Source organism: Struthio camelus, chromosome 4 (assembly GCF_040807025.1).
Source record: "Struthio camelus isolate bStrCam1 chromosome 4, bStrCam1.hap1, whole genome shotgun sequence".
Taxonomy (NCBI): domain Eukaryota; kingdom Metazoa; phylum Chordata; class Aves; order Struthioniformes; family Struthionidae; genus Struthio; species Struthio camelus.
The window spans coordinates 76,918,088-76,934,632 of NC_090945.1; the positions used below are offsets into that span (position 1 = coordinate 76,918,088).

Consider the following 16,545-nt stretch of genomic DNA (forward strand, 5'->3'; position numbering starts at 1 on the left):
GATGGACGGTGCAAATAGCCTACTTCCCAGCACACTAATTCTTTATAAACAAATCAGTCGTAAAGAAGCATCCATCCGTGAGTAGGTGGATTTAGTTTTCTTTGCAGAAGTTCTATGCATTAAGCACTGCTGAAGTGTTATCTTGGCTGCTGTCACATCTTTCAATGATCAAGGTGCAACCTGACTAATTATCTGCAGCGTCATGTAGTTAACTATACAGTATAACATGTGGCGATTTATAATAGTCAGGGCCTATAACAGATGCATAGTAAGCTCCCTTCTATTCATGTGTTCCTAGTAAGTATGGTGTAATTTCCTTTACCATCCTACTTTCTGTTTGCAGTAAGGAACATACGCATAAGGAACTGATATTCCCTAGGGAGACTGAAAACCGACTGAACCTACCAAACGTACCAGTCAGTGTTATAAGTAGTCCACTGTTCATACCTATTTCATCAATAGCCTGATGACTGCTCACTAGAGTCAATGAGAATTTTTCTACTGACTTAAAATAAGGCTATAATTGACTATTCCATCTGATATGAAAACATTAAACATTCAAATTAATAATAATGAAATAGCTTGAATTTTTCTTTTTCGGTATTATAGACAGGACGCTGATCTAAGGGGGAAAAAAAATTAGTTATTTACTATCTAGTAAATATGGTAGTAAGCACTTTAGATAACGTTATCAGTATGGATCCTATCAGGGACACACGCATCACATCATCACGACGACCACACTTTCTCTATGCCTAGGAACAAGATGCATTAAATCACAAATCAGAATACTTTAAGTCTGATTACGACAGTGACCATATGTTACGCGAGAGGTTCAGTACTACTGCCTGCGGTCACCACTCGGGGACTTCTGACAGCGAAGGTATCATCTTTTCTGGGCAGCAAATGTCAGTAGTTGGTCATTCATTACAGACGGGATTTTACTGAAACAGCTTTATCTGAAGATGACCTTATTCAGTTTAAGTTTATTAATGTTAACGTCAAGTTTAATTAAAATTAAACTTAATAATTAATCCATAACTTTAACTTATGGAAAGTCAAATCATGCTGGACCCAGCACCCAACACTGCTTTATGCATTTGGAGGGGGGTGGAAAGGGGGACAGAGGGGAGAAAAACTCAAATACCAGAAAAACTCTCATTTCAAAGTGCCAAATCACATGAAATAAAGACCCCCTCTGAAGTCACTGACAGCTACCAGATTAAAATACAAAAGAAAATCAACTATCTTCACAAAGGACACCTGAAACGTCCTGCGATACTTTTCATGTTATCTCCTCTTCCGAGGACCCTTCAGATCTGGGAAGGAGCAGGCTACAGGTTGCATTAACTATAATAATTACCTGCAGCCCATTCTTTACTCATGCCCCTTGTCTTGGCTTTTAAAAGACTTCATGCATTATCAAATAAAACAATTAGACAACAATGCCTGCCTTACCAGATTATCAAGCATTCGCATAAGAGCTTCAAATTCCTGTTCGCCAATCTGCCATTTTGGATGGGACCCAGTACCCTCACCTGCTGGAGACTCAGGGGAACGAGACTTGGCTTTATACTTTCCAGGATCTAAAAGCACTAAATTCTCAGGTCCACCTGCGCTGGCCAGGGTACGTACCTTAAAAACAATTAAGTCATCTTTCAGTTTTTCCAGTAAAAGAGTCGTCAATAAACTAGAAGAAATGACTCCAAGTTAATGCTAAATAAGTCAACATACGTGTATAAAAATTGCTTTAATTCTTTGAAAGCATGTCTGTTTTAATAGGTAGTTTATGCTATTTTGGAAGTTTTCACATAATACAGTGATTTCACAAATCACTGGGTTAATTTAGATCAAGAGTTCAATCAGTAGAGCATACAACTATTCATCTGTTTGAAAGTTAATGTAACAGACTACATTATTATATAACATACTAAAATTCTTACTTGAATCTCACAGGCAAGCACTAGATTATGAATATAGTAGAAAGCCTCCTCAACAGTCTCTCCAACTGATACCAAGCCATGGTTTCTGAGAATAAGGACCTAGAGAGACATTGCAAATAAAGTTAACTGCAATAAGGCAAGTATTTACAATGAATTAAATGTGTATCCATCCCATCTTGTCCTGATTAAAGAACATCCTCCCCTCCACCAGCATGCACTTTTCTTGAATTCCATCTGCAACTACTGACCTTGCTTTTAGGTCCCAAATTTTTCTGAATGAGCACCTTTTCTTCATCATCCACTAAAATACCGTGGTAGTCATGATAAGCTACTTCTCCCAGGGAAAGTGCTTCAGGTGAAATTGGCAAGAGACCACACTTCATTGCAGATACCTGAGAAATATTAGAAGAACTAACTCAAATTTTGCAAAAGTAACAAATCAAAAGTGATAATAAGAGCACATTCTGGAAAACTACCGCTATAAACTTTGCCGTTCTTATACTCCTTCTAGCTACTGTTCGCAGCTTTTGGATAGGACACAGAAGTCGCATTGATCTTGAGTCTGACTCCCTATGGCTGCTTTGACATGACATCAACACAAATATGAAAAGCCTCTGTCAAAAATCAACCAGATCCTTCATTCCTTTCACTCCATCGAGTGACTCTTTTTTTCAAGTACAAGGAATTGAGTGACAAACTTTTACACAGGTAATTCCACAGCACTGCAGGTAAAATCAAGAACGGTGTTAAAGACGCAAACTTTCCGACACTACTCTATATAGAGTTCCTAATTTTAGGAATCTTATCATTTAACCTTGAAATGGTTGTATTGCTGCTGTGAATTAGTTAAAACAAAACCAAAACAAAACAAGAGCCCCCCCCTCCAAATAAAACCTCACAAATGGAAAAACTACTCTGAAGTATCCAAGAAACTTGGTCACCAGATGACTGTGGATAAAAAATCCAAAAGGGTACAGCTGATTTGTAACCAGTTGCTTTTACGAGATACATTTACCCAGGTGTCTATTAAAACCGGATACACGTGTGCATCCGCAACATTTTTCAGATGAGTACTGAAGCCTGTCTGAGGCCGATTTTGGCTGTGCTGCCAGTGCCTTTTGTACTCAGGCCACAGCAAGTTTTCAAACATTTAAGAAAAACTTGATAAATTGTGCCTTACTAGACAAAATGGTAAAGCTCTTACGATTGGCTGTCAGAAGATAGCATTTGTTGTTATAACAGTCAAACACATCTGAAATACATGCTTTCCAACAAGGAAGCAAACCAATGATTAAGGGGGATCACTTACTTTTCAGCTGTGGGTGGGGGGTAAAAAGCGTGCTTACCGCTGCTCCTGCTGGTGTATGAATATGAACAATGCATTTAACATCAGGTCGAGCTGCATAAATTGCGGAGTGCAAAGTAAAGCCAGCTTGGTTTACTCCCAAATTAGTGCTTCCACGATCAACTACATCTCCTTGAATATTAATTTTAACCTGACAATGAAAATAACTAGTTTAATAATTAATCCAAAACTGCCAGAAATCTGATGTAATTCAACATCTACCACGGAAGCTCTAAAACCACATTTTTTTTCTAGTATTTTAACAAGTGTCAAAACATGTATGATAAGGCTCTAGGCAGATGATCACAGCAGGGGCCTGAGACTAAGCTAACTGAGCAGGACACAAGAAACTACTAGATACAAGGTCAAAAAAATCGCTGCATGTAACAGGTAACAGTGTGAAATGCTGACAAAGGTTACAGATAGTGCTGTGAGGAACGGCTGGATTTCACCGATCTTTAAGGCAGAGTTTATGTAAGAAACAGCCAAACTTTACAGACACCTGAAGAGGAGTATGGAGACCTTTTGTGGAGCAGATTCTTGCAAGGCCAACAGCACCTAGGTAACCATATCAGTGATACTTTATAAGGTTGATGGCCTAGGTAAGGGAATCAGAAATACCAAATTTGGGTATGGACATAGCAAGATTGGGAATAAAAGGGAAAAAGGAATTACAAGAAGGTTGTTTATGTGGAAGGGTACAAGGCTGGTGAAAGTAAGGGGTCAAGGTGGAGAAGGCAAAAACAAGCATTGGGAAAAACAGAGAAAAAGGGAGGATCAAAAGGGCCAGTCACGTGTAAGCAGGCTGCTGGTCAGCATGCTTGTCCAGATAAGCTCTGCTCCTTGTCACAGCAGTCTATCTTCTTACTAAACCCTACCGCAAGCGTGCTCTTTGTTCTCTTTGTGCACATGTATTTTGCTAGCAAACTTCAAGTCAAACTAGCTGCTGAGTAGCAACAGGCCAGAATCCAGAAAGACCTAAGGTCTGGATAAGAGTTGGGGCATGGATACTGGACAGACTTAAAGACTAGGCCAAAGTCTGAGGGACCTGTGAATATGAGTATGCAGAAGTTAAATTAGCAGGGCTTTGTGTATGTTCCACCAACAAGCTTTAAAGCCTGATTAGCCGGGGAGCAGGAACAGGATCAGGCTGTTTGTGTTGCTCGTGTTTAAGCAAGTGCTCTTTGCATTTATGGGGGTGTGCTGGTCTCCTGTCTGTGTTGATCTGTTGATGGCCAGCCATGTCCACACCAGGTGTGTGCCTGCACATGTGTGTCCCTGCCTATTCAGAATACACTCTCAGCCCTTCTACTTACTGACTGGACCTGGGAAGAAAGAAAAATCAGAAACCTTGCATATAGCGGACTGAGATGGAAGGAAACAGCCAAGTCCATCGGCACACGGGATTTGGCAACCGTTAACCTTCTACTTTGCCATATCATAACAACCCCACACAATACGATTAAGATACTATTTTAGCAACTGAATTTGTGGTGCTCCATAAAAAGTTTACGCTATTTTCTATTTAAAAAAATAATAATAATAATTCAGCTGTACAGACAAGCCATTTGTTCAGTATACCGTGCAGCTTGTTAGGGAAAACCCCACTAAGCTTTCAATAATCACACAGCCTTCGCTCTAAGCGCTTACATTTCTGATACAAAGACAAAAGCAGAAAAAAAACACCTTAAAAAAAGAAAAATCTCTTTGGAGTTTTGTTTCTAACAACAAACACCCCTATTGCACAGCCCTTAATCTCCTCTAAAAATCCTGAAGTATCAAGAAAGGGCAGCTCTCAGTTCTTTTAATTAAATTTAACATAAAGGCTACAACAAAAGGAAAGACGGTTATAGCAGACTTAGGTAAGAAACAGCGAAACTTTACGTATAGCTGAAGAGAGTATTGGGACCTTTAGGAGAGCAGGCTCTTGCAAGATAGTCAACTGAGGTTCGAGATGTTACTATTCTGCATATACTTATCTCACCTCTCTGCTAGAGGTTACTTACCTCACAGTAGCCAGGTAGAAAGGATAGTGTGAAAGTTCCTGATTTGCCTCAATGCAAAAAGAGTCAACCACATTAATTCAAGTTACCTTCAGCAGCAGCCTAAGCCACATTGAAGATCAAGGGTTACAAAATTCTTCCTGCTAGCTAACAGGATGTCTTCTCCCACTAACATTACATCCTAAAGAGATAGTTTATCTACACTCTCAACTATTTACATCATTAAACCATGGCTACTGAATGACGCATCTAACACAATATTCTGAAACTGTAATTATTGTAATTATTTCACATCATTTATGTCTGAAATAGGTATTGTTGACCTTGACAAGCCTGATCCAACAGCCAGTGGAATTCAAGGGAGTGAAGTGGGTTAGCTATACTTCAACTTTACCAAAACCAACCATATTCAATAAAATTATCCTACACATGTAACAAACGGAAAATAAAATATTCTCTAGGATAGAATTTAAACAGCTACAGATGTGCAGACAGAGAAAACTCACCTACGCATATTTTATAGTTGTAAAAAAAAATAAGCACTTACCAGACTGGATGCAGTAACCTCACTATAGAGAAGTCCAAAAGGTACAATGAGGAAGTGTTCCTGCTCAGAATTTACTCTGGCCTAAGGATAAAACAAGAGTAAAAGCTAAGTTAAGAATACTTTAATAAAGCATACAGTAGGCTCCAAAACTAAATCCCACAGTGACATGAAAGTTACTTCTATTTCTCAAGCATGGAATGAGCGAGTATTCCTATAGCATACACAATGCGACTTTCGTGCACGCTATAAGAGATAATTAACCCACAGCACACAATAATTAACCCACATTGAACAGAACCAGACGGTAGGTGCAAGCCAAAGTCCTTCAGGTTGGTGGACAATCGTAATCCTTAGATCTTGTGCTAATGACAACTAGATTACTATGGATAAAATGAATAATGCTGTGTGATGCATGAAAAAAGTTAATGCATTTTAGAAGAACAAATTCATACTCCAATGGTATTTATATCCTAGTAAATACAAAGCATGACATAGAAAAGGCTGTGAGAATTTAAGAATTTAGCCAACAGATTTAAAACATACTGATGCTGAGTAGGGTTCCATCCCCAATGCTGGTGCCATGTGAGATATTTGTAAGCAGTACAGCATACTTGTAGTTTTTCCACCAAGTATCCCACTTCTCACTTAAGTTTTTGCTCTGTAGTCTAGTTCACACATGCAGGGGTTTATAATATGAAAATAAATCTGACTTCAAACTATTTATAGCTTGAGATATACCTGATTCAAGTTTGTACGGTGATAAGTACAGGATGGCCAGGTCATTCAGATAGCTCTTAATGGAGAATTAAAACACTTCAAGTATCTTACTGTACATCTGAGCAAGGCTGTTCTATATTTATTATCTCTAAAGTGAGGAAATGAGCATGTCAGAAGTATGTTTTTCAGAGCTCATGGAAAACCTCTCTTTTGCATGAACGATCAGAAACGGTTTTAGGAAACTCCCTATTTTGCTATTAGTCTACACAATCTTTTTGTCTCTTCTGTTTCCCCAAGATGTGACTGTTTTATGTTACCTCACGTCTGCTACTACTTGCAACTTTACACACATTCTTTGATACAGGTCTAGTGCAGGGGAAAAAAATCTAAAATAAAGAGCCAATTAGCAATCTAAAATCCAAAGCTGCCAATGTTTTGGTTTTTCCATCTCCGATCAATACTTGAAAATTTTTATCTTTCTTGGATGACACTTACACGGTAAACCCTTCTTTGACATCAATATGTAATTTACTCAATGTACTCAATTGGTAGGCGGTCTTCACTTGTTTAGGAAGTTTACTTAGAGAAACAGTAGTTATCATAATCTTTTGCAAGTCATATATAGCAAAAGGCAAAAATTTTAACAAAGGAGATCTCATCCAAAATTATCAGGCACAGCCTTTCAGCTCCTTTTACACAGACATGATTTCCTCAAAAAGGGAATCAGAAGTTTATTAAAAACAAAATGGTACTGTTGCTCTCTTGCAGCAAACGTATTTCAACTTCTTAGGCTTCAGCCTGCAGACAACCGGTCTCCCTTAGTTTCAGTTCTAGTCATTTCAAAATTAACAATTCACTGTACAATGACAAACAATTTTTGTTTGGAACAATATAATTTAGCTGGTGTAAAAGATAACCACATTTGCGTAACACAAGAGAAATAAACATAGGGCAACATGCTTATTTCATTTTAGTAGTGTATCTTCTGCACATTCTTAAAGTCCTTTTCCCCACTTGTTAAAACATGGGCGGGTAAGTTAACGTTTTCTGAATTCCCAAATACAAAAAAAGTTTCTGGAGTGCTCAAAAACTTACTAGTACTCCTATTCTTAAAACTTCATCATCTGAAAGGTCAGCTCTAAGCCCCATTTTCTATAATGGATAATGAACAGTATCTTATTGTTAACAATTTCTTTTCCTAGGGTCTTCCAAAGAGGACGCTATAATAAACTAACAACTCATTTGGGCCCTAGTGGGGGAAGACTGATGCAGCTTTCTATCTTAGGCTGTATTTGATGTCACCTCCATCTCCTCTGATCTTGCATCTCAATTTCTCCAAGATAAAGTGCTCTCCATGAGAAACATGCCTGTACACAGATTGTATAAACAGCGCAGCCTTTCTTAAGTAGGGCTCCAACTCCAACAACATTATACGGCTCTGAATATCAGTTACCACAAAGAGATAATTAGGTTTAAGTTCTGCTACTGGATTCACCCGAACAGAAAGGTAACAAAGACCATAGACTTTATAAAGCTTACGTGTTCCACTCGTCCAGGCTGCTAGAACTGAAAATAAAGCCAACCTGTTTCCTAAATCACCGGTGTTTATCCTCCCAGTTTAAGAAACTGCAGGCACTCCCAAAAAAAATCTAGTACAAATCTATCTTCCTTTATGACCAGCTGGTAACACGATACAGCATAAAAGCCTTCAACAAACAGCACCAGTCAGTTCAAGTTAACCTGTACTTTTATGAATCACCAAAATCATTCTCGGTTACAGAGATGTAAGTGATCGACCAAATCCTCTACTTTGTTATGCAAGACAAAGAATAGGTATTATTCAAATGCCCAAAACGAATGAGACTGCTTCAACGTAAGACAAGCAAGCAGCAAGACAGACAAACCACCCTACTTTAGGATTAGATCCAACAAACAGCTCACACCCTCAAAGCAAACCGAGACTCAGTGAACAAAACGTCTTCTGCAAACCTCCAATTTCAAATTCCGCCTAGCCCAAGAGGCATCCAAGTTTACTATACATTATCTTATTTGACTCTAAAGCTCTTGACCCTGTGTAATTTTGTTTCTGTGCCAGGATTGCACCGGTCTGAACAATTCCACACCTAGCAGCTGCTAGCAGTTGCTAAAGACCGGAAAAAGAAAGATCACCTCCCCGAGATGCCCAGACGGACATGTGCTCTCACATCCTTGTAATTCCTTTCTCCTCAAACACACAGGAGAACGCCCCTCACAGAAGAGTATTATATCACTTTTATTATTTAAAATGTATACTGGTAGCATTTCACTTCAATGCAATATCCTAGTGGTTAGAGCAACCACTCATAAACAGTGAAAACCTGGAATGAAAACCCAGTTCTGCAAGAAGTTGTAGACATTTGCCATCTTCCAAAAGTGTGCCCTGCTACTACAATATTACGTAATATATGGGCATACAGAACAAAGATAAGACTGTTTTTTAAATATATATACAACCTTGTTCCACATCAATTTCCGAGATTAAATTGCACTTACTACGTTATAGTTGCTTTTCAAAATGGCATTCATCAGAGGGGTTATTAAAAGAAGGCTGAACTACGGCTGGTGATTACCCAGTAACAAACTATTAATCACAAACCTTCCAGTACTACTTTGCCCTTCAAAAGCTGTCTAAAATACTGTTAAAATCTCATACTCCAGGTGCTTTGACCGTGTCAACCACCTCAACTGGTAACACCATTATCCAATCTTCCTATGCTTTCCCCTCATTCCCCTTAAAAGAAAGCCAACTTGATAAATCCCATCCCAATCACGTGGCATTGCTGTAACTACTTCTCTAGGCACACCACTATACAGGAAAAAAACAATCCAGCTCTGTTAAGAAAACAATAGACTGGGTTTTATACCACAGCTGTGACTTTACTCATGAGACTCATGTTGATCATTCTTCTGGCACATAAAACCTCCTTGATTTGACCTCCTTGTCATTATTATTATGGATGCCAGCGATTACTCAGTCACAAGGAAAATAGCTGGAATGCAGCATTAAGCTGAGTAGTGCGCACTCATGTTCAGAGGTACTATGGTTTCTTTTTCGAAAAGGTTAGTAGAGAATTTTCAATAAAATTCAACTCAATGACTAGTAAGAAGGCAATTTAGTACTCTGAAAGAAAACTAAGATATTACCTTACAGAACAAAGTTATTCACTCCATTTAAAATACTAAAAGACTGAGTCTTTCAGTAACCTTAATTTCATCTTGAGAACTCTATGTACACTCTCTTAAGACTCTATTCAGACTAGAGTGGCTGACATCCAAGCTGTTCAGTTCTTACGTTCGAGATGCAATGTCGGATCTCTTGACTATTAACCTGCTTTCAATACTCTTGTTCTTCTCCCACACAATGAGAAAGTGACAGATGGGGGAAGGCAGTAATTCTCTTGTATCTTAAAACAATTGGTTCAGTTATCTGTTGATTCAGTACTCACTGTTATATGATTGTAAATAAGCTGAGACCAGCCAAAGAGATCTGCTAATCTGTAGAAAGCTGCCAATTTACATCGTAACAACTTCTCCCCTTTTTCATAAGCAATTGAATCTGATCCTCTCAGATCATTCACTGGTGTCACCATGCCAAGACCTGAAAAGGAGATGGGGAAAGAAAAGCACATGAGAGTTATGTCCTTAGCCTCTATTCAAACCTAACACCACGTGTCAGTATTATAGGCTGTTCTTACATGCTAATATCAACATATTAACCCAAGAAATGGGCAGCACGTTTTAACAACCATAATGTCATAATCTGTATTGCACAAATGTATGATCACTGAGAAGATAATTTTCTGTGGATATAATCAGAACTAAGTTTCCTTGCTTACTATTCGTTAGTGCCAAGGTAAGAGTGGGCTCTTTAGCAAAATATTTTTTCTCTCTCTCAAACTCGTGATTGCCTTTAAAATACAACTATTGGTTGATACTAGAAAAAAATGTAACCCTAAATATTTCAGGTTTTGAAATAAGTAATGCTGTATTCCTGAAAAGCAGAATTATATATCTAGCAGGACAGAATCACAAATGCGTGCACTGAATTAGGAAAAAATAAGCACAGTCTAGAGAGAGGAGGATTATGGTAAAGAATTAAAAATGCTGTCTATCTAACTACAGTGCAATTAGAAATGTGGTTTAGTAAAGCAGAACTATACCATGTAAGTACAGATTCATTTTGGAGCACAGACAGGGATTTCGGTTCTCTGAAGCATACCAAAACCTCTATGTGCAATTCCTTTTTTTGTTTTGGTTATTGATGTTTCTTGTCTATAGCTTTGCTTCACAGAAGACAGTCACAAACAGTACTGCAAAGGCAAAAATAACTAGTTTCTAAAGGCCTCCTCTGTTACTAGACTATTAACAAGTATTTCATTTTCCTCTAAGCCAATCCATTCGATAAAACTTTAGCAGTATTTAAATGTTTGGATTTTCAACTACTGCTCGTTTATCAGGCTTAGTTTTCAATTAAGATATCGTACTTGAAACAGCTGTTGATATAAGTTATGCACACGAGTCACATTGCATGTCACTGGCGTTTAGAAACGAAATCAATTCATTTCATGTTTACAGCCTTCCTGTGAGTAGAACAGGATGATATTTCCAAAAAACAACAAAACACCCGAACGGCTAGTTATACGTTAAGGTGCACTCACTCATGTTTAAGGCAGCCATTCCGCCTTGTGGTGCTGCTGGGTAGACATTTGGTACATTTGTTGTCATGAAATCTGCAATCTGCTGTAAAGCCAATAAGCCTGTTGGGTTCTTTCCTTTCTTAAATTGTTCCTGGATCATAGACTCCAATTCTTCACAAAAAGCCTAGCAACAGGATATTGCATATTGTTAAGCATGATTCAAATGAACTTCAACCCTTCACATACAACTTTTTAGCATTTTGATGGAAACATCTTACACGTCTTCTAAGAAACAGTTCAGGACAGAGTTAATGGGTGCATACTTGGAACTTCAAAGAGCAACGTTTTCAACAATACGAATATCCCCCCCCCCGCCCCCCTTTAAAGGAAAGTTCCATAAAATCTTTCTTGAAATAATATCACAACTCATCGAACCTACTAATTTGGATTTCGGGAAGAAGGAGCAGGAAAACAGCCGATGTGAAAGAATACAAAATCTGAAACTAAAAGTAGTAGAACCAGAAAAGAGAAGGAACGTTACCAACTTGGGACAGTTATCGACAGGAAAACGAGAGTCAAAAGGGCATCCAGGTACAGAGAGAGGAACAGCCACCAGAGTTTAGAACTACGCCTAAATTAGGAATTTGTTTTCCTCTTTTTTAAAATTAAAAAGGAACGGAAACAAGGAGATTTTTACCATTACTGCTAGCTGCTTTTTTGACAAGAACACTGGAATTTATACTGTAAGAAAAGGTCAAGCAATCACTCCGTAAATCTAAATGAAATGGACTGGTCTCACCTGGCAAACAGTAACTATATCACTGCACCCCTATTCTCAATGAAGGCACGGCACAAAACGTTTTCTATCTCAAGCCACCCACCAGCTATACAAAAGGAATAAATGTCACAAGAACAGTTTTGTTTTGCTTCTTTTCTCCCTCAGGGAAACTTCTGTACTACCAAACTGCAATCACTCACAGTGTGTTATCGTTGACCGATTAAACAGAGAATTCTGAAAACAAGAGTGAGGCTCTGCTTGATGAGTAGACATTAAAATTCAACCAAGACAACACGAAAAAATTATACTACAAATGAATACCTGAATAGAAAGGCCAACTAGGCAAGTCAAATGGGTTTAAGACATAATACAATTCTCTAGTTCCACAGAAACATTCAAAAAATAGAGAGAGATGATATTTAACACTGTAAAAATGCAGCATTTTCTTTTCTTACTGGGCTTTGAAGAATCATGGAGACTCTCTTCTTCTGTTCCATCATGTTAAAATCCTGGCGAAGGTCAGGTGCCATATTCCTCTCTCTCAGATAATCTGGGTTATTTTCATCAACGCGATCAAAATATCTCTCTTTATGAGGGGCTGTTGTTGGAGGTGGTGGGGTCACCACCGCTGCACCAGAATCACCATTCATAGCACAGCTCTAAGGATCCTATGGAGGTGGAGGGGAGGGGAACAAACGAGATGAAATTATAATTCAGAAACTTCATTTGTGTTTCTTATTTCAGAAGAGTGAGCGTTCTAGTCCACTACAATTAGCACGGCTCACCAAACACAGAAGTCGTACTTGTGCAGCTGGTTAGCATTTTTTTTGGAAGGAGAAATACAACATTTTTAAAATACAAGATTAAATAGTAGGTGATTATATATGCAAAAACATCTATACCACATACACGCTGCACAAAACTGCTATAAAAGCTCTCATTTAAACCACTTGGAAGTCTTTAAGCTGTATACATGGCTACAGAATTCCTGCTGAGCTGTAAGAGCTGATCATTACATCTGAACCATAATCCTTTATATAAACAAATGAAACAGTTTGATTTTCAGAAGCATAGAAGTCCTTTAAGATCTTCCTACAGTCAATGATAGGAGAGGTTCAACACGATCACTGTCTAAAATTACTGGCTCTTTTTTTGTCTTAAAAAGTTAAGGAAGACATAAAAGATTATTGTATAAATCAGAATTCAAATCATTAAGGAAAAGAAGAATATAGGTACGTTCTCTAATAAAAAGAATCATGATCACCAAACAAGGCTCAGATTCCAAACAAATTTCTGTAAAGATGCTCAAAAACACTGATTCTAAAACCTGAAATGTCCTTTTCACAAATAGATTACTACTTTCGCTTCATTCTACAATGTGTCCGTCAGTGCATTAGCACGTGTTTTTTGGAATCTGGTAACAATATATACATACAACCCTCTCACCCCCTGGCCAAAGGTCACTTGAGTTTTACAGACTGTAATAAAACAATTGCATGTACCAGCTACGCAGTCTGGAAATGCAGCTTGTATGGCTTGTACACGTTTCCACCTTTCACTCACAATAATCCCTTTGTGTAACATTATCCCTATTGTCTGGATACAACGTTAAAATCTTCATTCAAAAAAAAAAATTTAGAAGCTTTTTTGGAAGCTTTCCAAGGACAAGCAACCAGTTTAACAAAGCCAGCCTTGCAACACCTTGAGACTGCTCCAGGTACTTAGCATTGAAAAATTAAATTCAAGCTATTTCCGAGAAAACGATTTTCTTCAAACATCATACATGACTAAAAGCGTCACCAACACAACTCGTACCTCACTGAACTAATAAAAGTATTGATGTAGGAATGGCTCGCTTGTTCAGCAAGCTGCAATCACGTACATTCTGAACAAAACACGCAAGGTCGAAATTCCTCACCCACAGGCACGTAACAACTTTACCCCGAAAAGAAGCCGAGAGAAGCTAGGTGGTCTTTTCCTGGAAGTGCAGGAAGAGAGGAAGGGAATAAAGTGGCAGGATCCAGTTCCCTGTCCCAGGAAGGCGAAACAACAGACTAATTTCAATCATGCCAGCTGAGACTGGGGATTCAGGTAGGTAGGAAAACACTGATTTATACAGCCAGTTTCATTATACATTTATACTTCACTTTCAGGAGTACCATTAAAATCTGCTGATTCTATCACGCTAATGCACTTTTTGCTATGTAAGAGGAAACACTGTATCTAGCTTCATTTAAGTAACGACTGATCCTCTACACGTTCTGCCTACCAGTGAGATAGATTTATTTTTTAAACTATTTTTAGATTTTGCTCAGTGACTCACCTTAAACACTACTTGGCTGTGAAGTGCAGTTTGATTAGACACAGAGAAGAGGCAAGTTTTACAGAAGTTATTTTGACATGCAGATTATTTGCAGTTCATTAAAGAAAGTCACCACAGCAAATAACTACTTCAAGACTTCAGAATTAGTGTCTCGTTCTCTTGATTCCTACGTTAGGAAACAAGCATCTCCGCCTTCTCAAAGCCCAGCTGGTTTCATCTATCGGAATAAGCTATTGACTGGACTGAATCAGTCAAATATAACGAGCTACAGGTGGGTTCTTCCTGCAATCTGCTAAAGAGGACAGTACGATCAAAACCTGCGTTAGCATCTCAGAAACTCAGGTTTTACATGCTCCATGATTCCCACCCAATGAGTTGCTAAATAAATTTATAAGTAGAAGTGCACTGTTTAAAGTATTCCATTTTAAATCAATAAGTTTAGGCTTTAAAACTGAAACTTGCAATAATACTGTTTGTTTTTTTTTAAATAAGCACGTATACACATTTTTATTATTGTTTTTACTTTTTTTTAGTTACTAGTTTTCCTCCATCCAGGAGGAAACATCAGATATAGAAAATGGAAACAATACTTTCATCCACAAGAAAAATCATTCCAGGTTTTAGAGCTAGAAAGTTTTAAGCTACTCCAGTTATAATGCAGGAGCTGCCTTTCCTTCGTCAGCTTCAGCCCTCTACACGTCCTTCACACATCCTTCTGAATTCTCTTCCTCTTCACAACTGCCAGTCTCCACTGTCCACCATCTCACAACACAAGATGCTTTCAAACACCCTGAACTGCTTTCCACGACCCCTCTTCTGAGCTGTTGTCTACCCCGCTACCTCTATGCTCTGCTTCTCAAGAAGCAGAAAAACTGATCCAAAAAAAAAAACAAACAACAAAAAACAAGAGCAAAAAAAAAACCCAAAACCACCAAATCAAACCACCTGTGTTACAAATGAATAACAGTTTGCAGATCCAAACATACGGCTTATTCTTAGACTGCTCCAAGTGAGGTACTATTTATTAAGTCTTAATTTCACCACTCTCCATTTATCACAAGGACTAACAGAGTTTAGAATCAGTATAAAGGCAAGTCCGCAAACAAAGACAAATGAAACTGCTCAAGTAGATCAAAATTGATGCAGCCTTCTATTGAGTCTAGTCCCAAACACATATTTACTTCAAAGGAAAACATTTGAAAACTATCAATTTCCAATGCAACATCACCACCACCAAAAAAGATGGTCTACTTCCTTCTCCTGCCTGCTACAGCATCCAACTTTCAGAATTTACTGAAGTGCAGCATTCTGCCTTGCGCATATGCGTATGTGCATCCTTATTTACAGGAGAGTACATAAACACACCTACACGCATAATTACGCTTTTAATTACGCTACACTTTTAATTTACACTAATTTCAAAACATTTTCAGAGTGTCTAAAGCTCTCTTCAAAGGAATTACACAGTCACTTCAAAGTTTCTTACTCAACTTGGAAAGAAGTTAGCCCTTAACACCTTGCACAGTCAATACCAAAACGGGACCCCAGTGTCTTGCCAAAGTTGTCTCGCTCCTTCACCCTCCTATCAACTGGCATTTACGGTGGTCTTGGAAAGCCATTACTGCTTCGCCACTAGATAGTGGCAATAATTTAACAGGAAATTCAATGTTTAACATTAAGTGATCATTTTAAATCTGAAGGTAAACATAAGTTTTATAGTTCAGTTCCGGATATCCCAAATTAATGGCACGCCATCTCCCCGTGTGGTCTAATTGTTTTAATGTAACCGTAACAGTAATTGTTTATTTTAATGACTGTCAGCTACTGATGATAAGGTAATGATTTTTCAAACTAGAAACGTGTTGGACAACTTTTTGCAAAACCCACTGAAATTTCTTCATGAACTTCCTCAGACAACCCTTTGACTGGAAGGTATGATGGACTCTCCAGTATGAACTTCAATAACGTAAAACCAGATAGTAAATAAAATTAATCTGAACAGACTATTAAACTGAACACACACTGGGAAAACGGCTGATGGTACAATAAACTAGAAAAACATACTGAAAACCACAACAGGCTGCCCAAACATTACACAAAATGTAAGGCTCTGTTCACACCCACAAAGCTTCAGCTTCGGCACAGCTCTTTTCTGGTATCGTTTACTATAGCTCCCAAGTAAGATAAGCTATAATGTCAAAAGACTTTTTTCC

The 16,545-nt window shown here is 38.2% G+C and overlaps 1 protein-coding gene across 26 annotated transcripts in view; it reads right to left on the reverse strand.

Annotated features, from left to right (window-relative positions):
• ADD1 (adducin 1) overlaps positions 1–16,545 on the reverse strand; it is a 69,638-nt gene that overhangs the window by 22,264 nt on the left and 30,829 nt on the right. For all 26 annotated transcript variants that reach the window (XM_068943505.1, XM_068943490.1, XM_068943498.1 and 23 more), the window contains exons 2-9: positions 12,465–12,677; positions 11,253–11,415; positions 10,041–10,192; positions 5,839–5,919; positions 3,290–3,439; positions 2,192–2,335; positions 1,944–2,042; positions 1,459–1,635 (exon numbers count right to left, since the gene is read on the reverse strand). In XM_068943505.1, coding sequence (XP_068799606.1) covers positions 1,459–1,635; positions 1,944–2,042; positions 2,192–2,335; positions 3,290–3,439; positions 5,839–5,919; positions 10,041–10,192; positions 11,253–11,415; positions 12,465–12,659 — 1,161 coding nt within the window. In that variant the 5' untranslated portion in view covers positions 12,660–12,677. The remainder of the gene's footprint in view (positions 1–1,458; positions 1,636–1,943; positions 2,043–2,191; positions 2,336–3,289; positions 3,440–5,838; positions 5,920–10,040; positions 10,193–11,252; positions 11,416–12,464; positions 12,678–16,545) is intronic.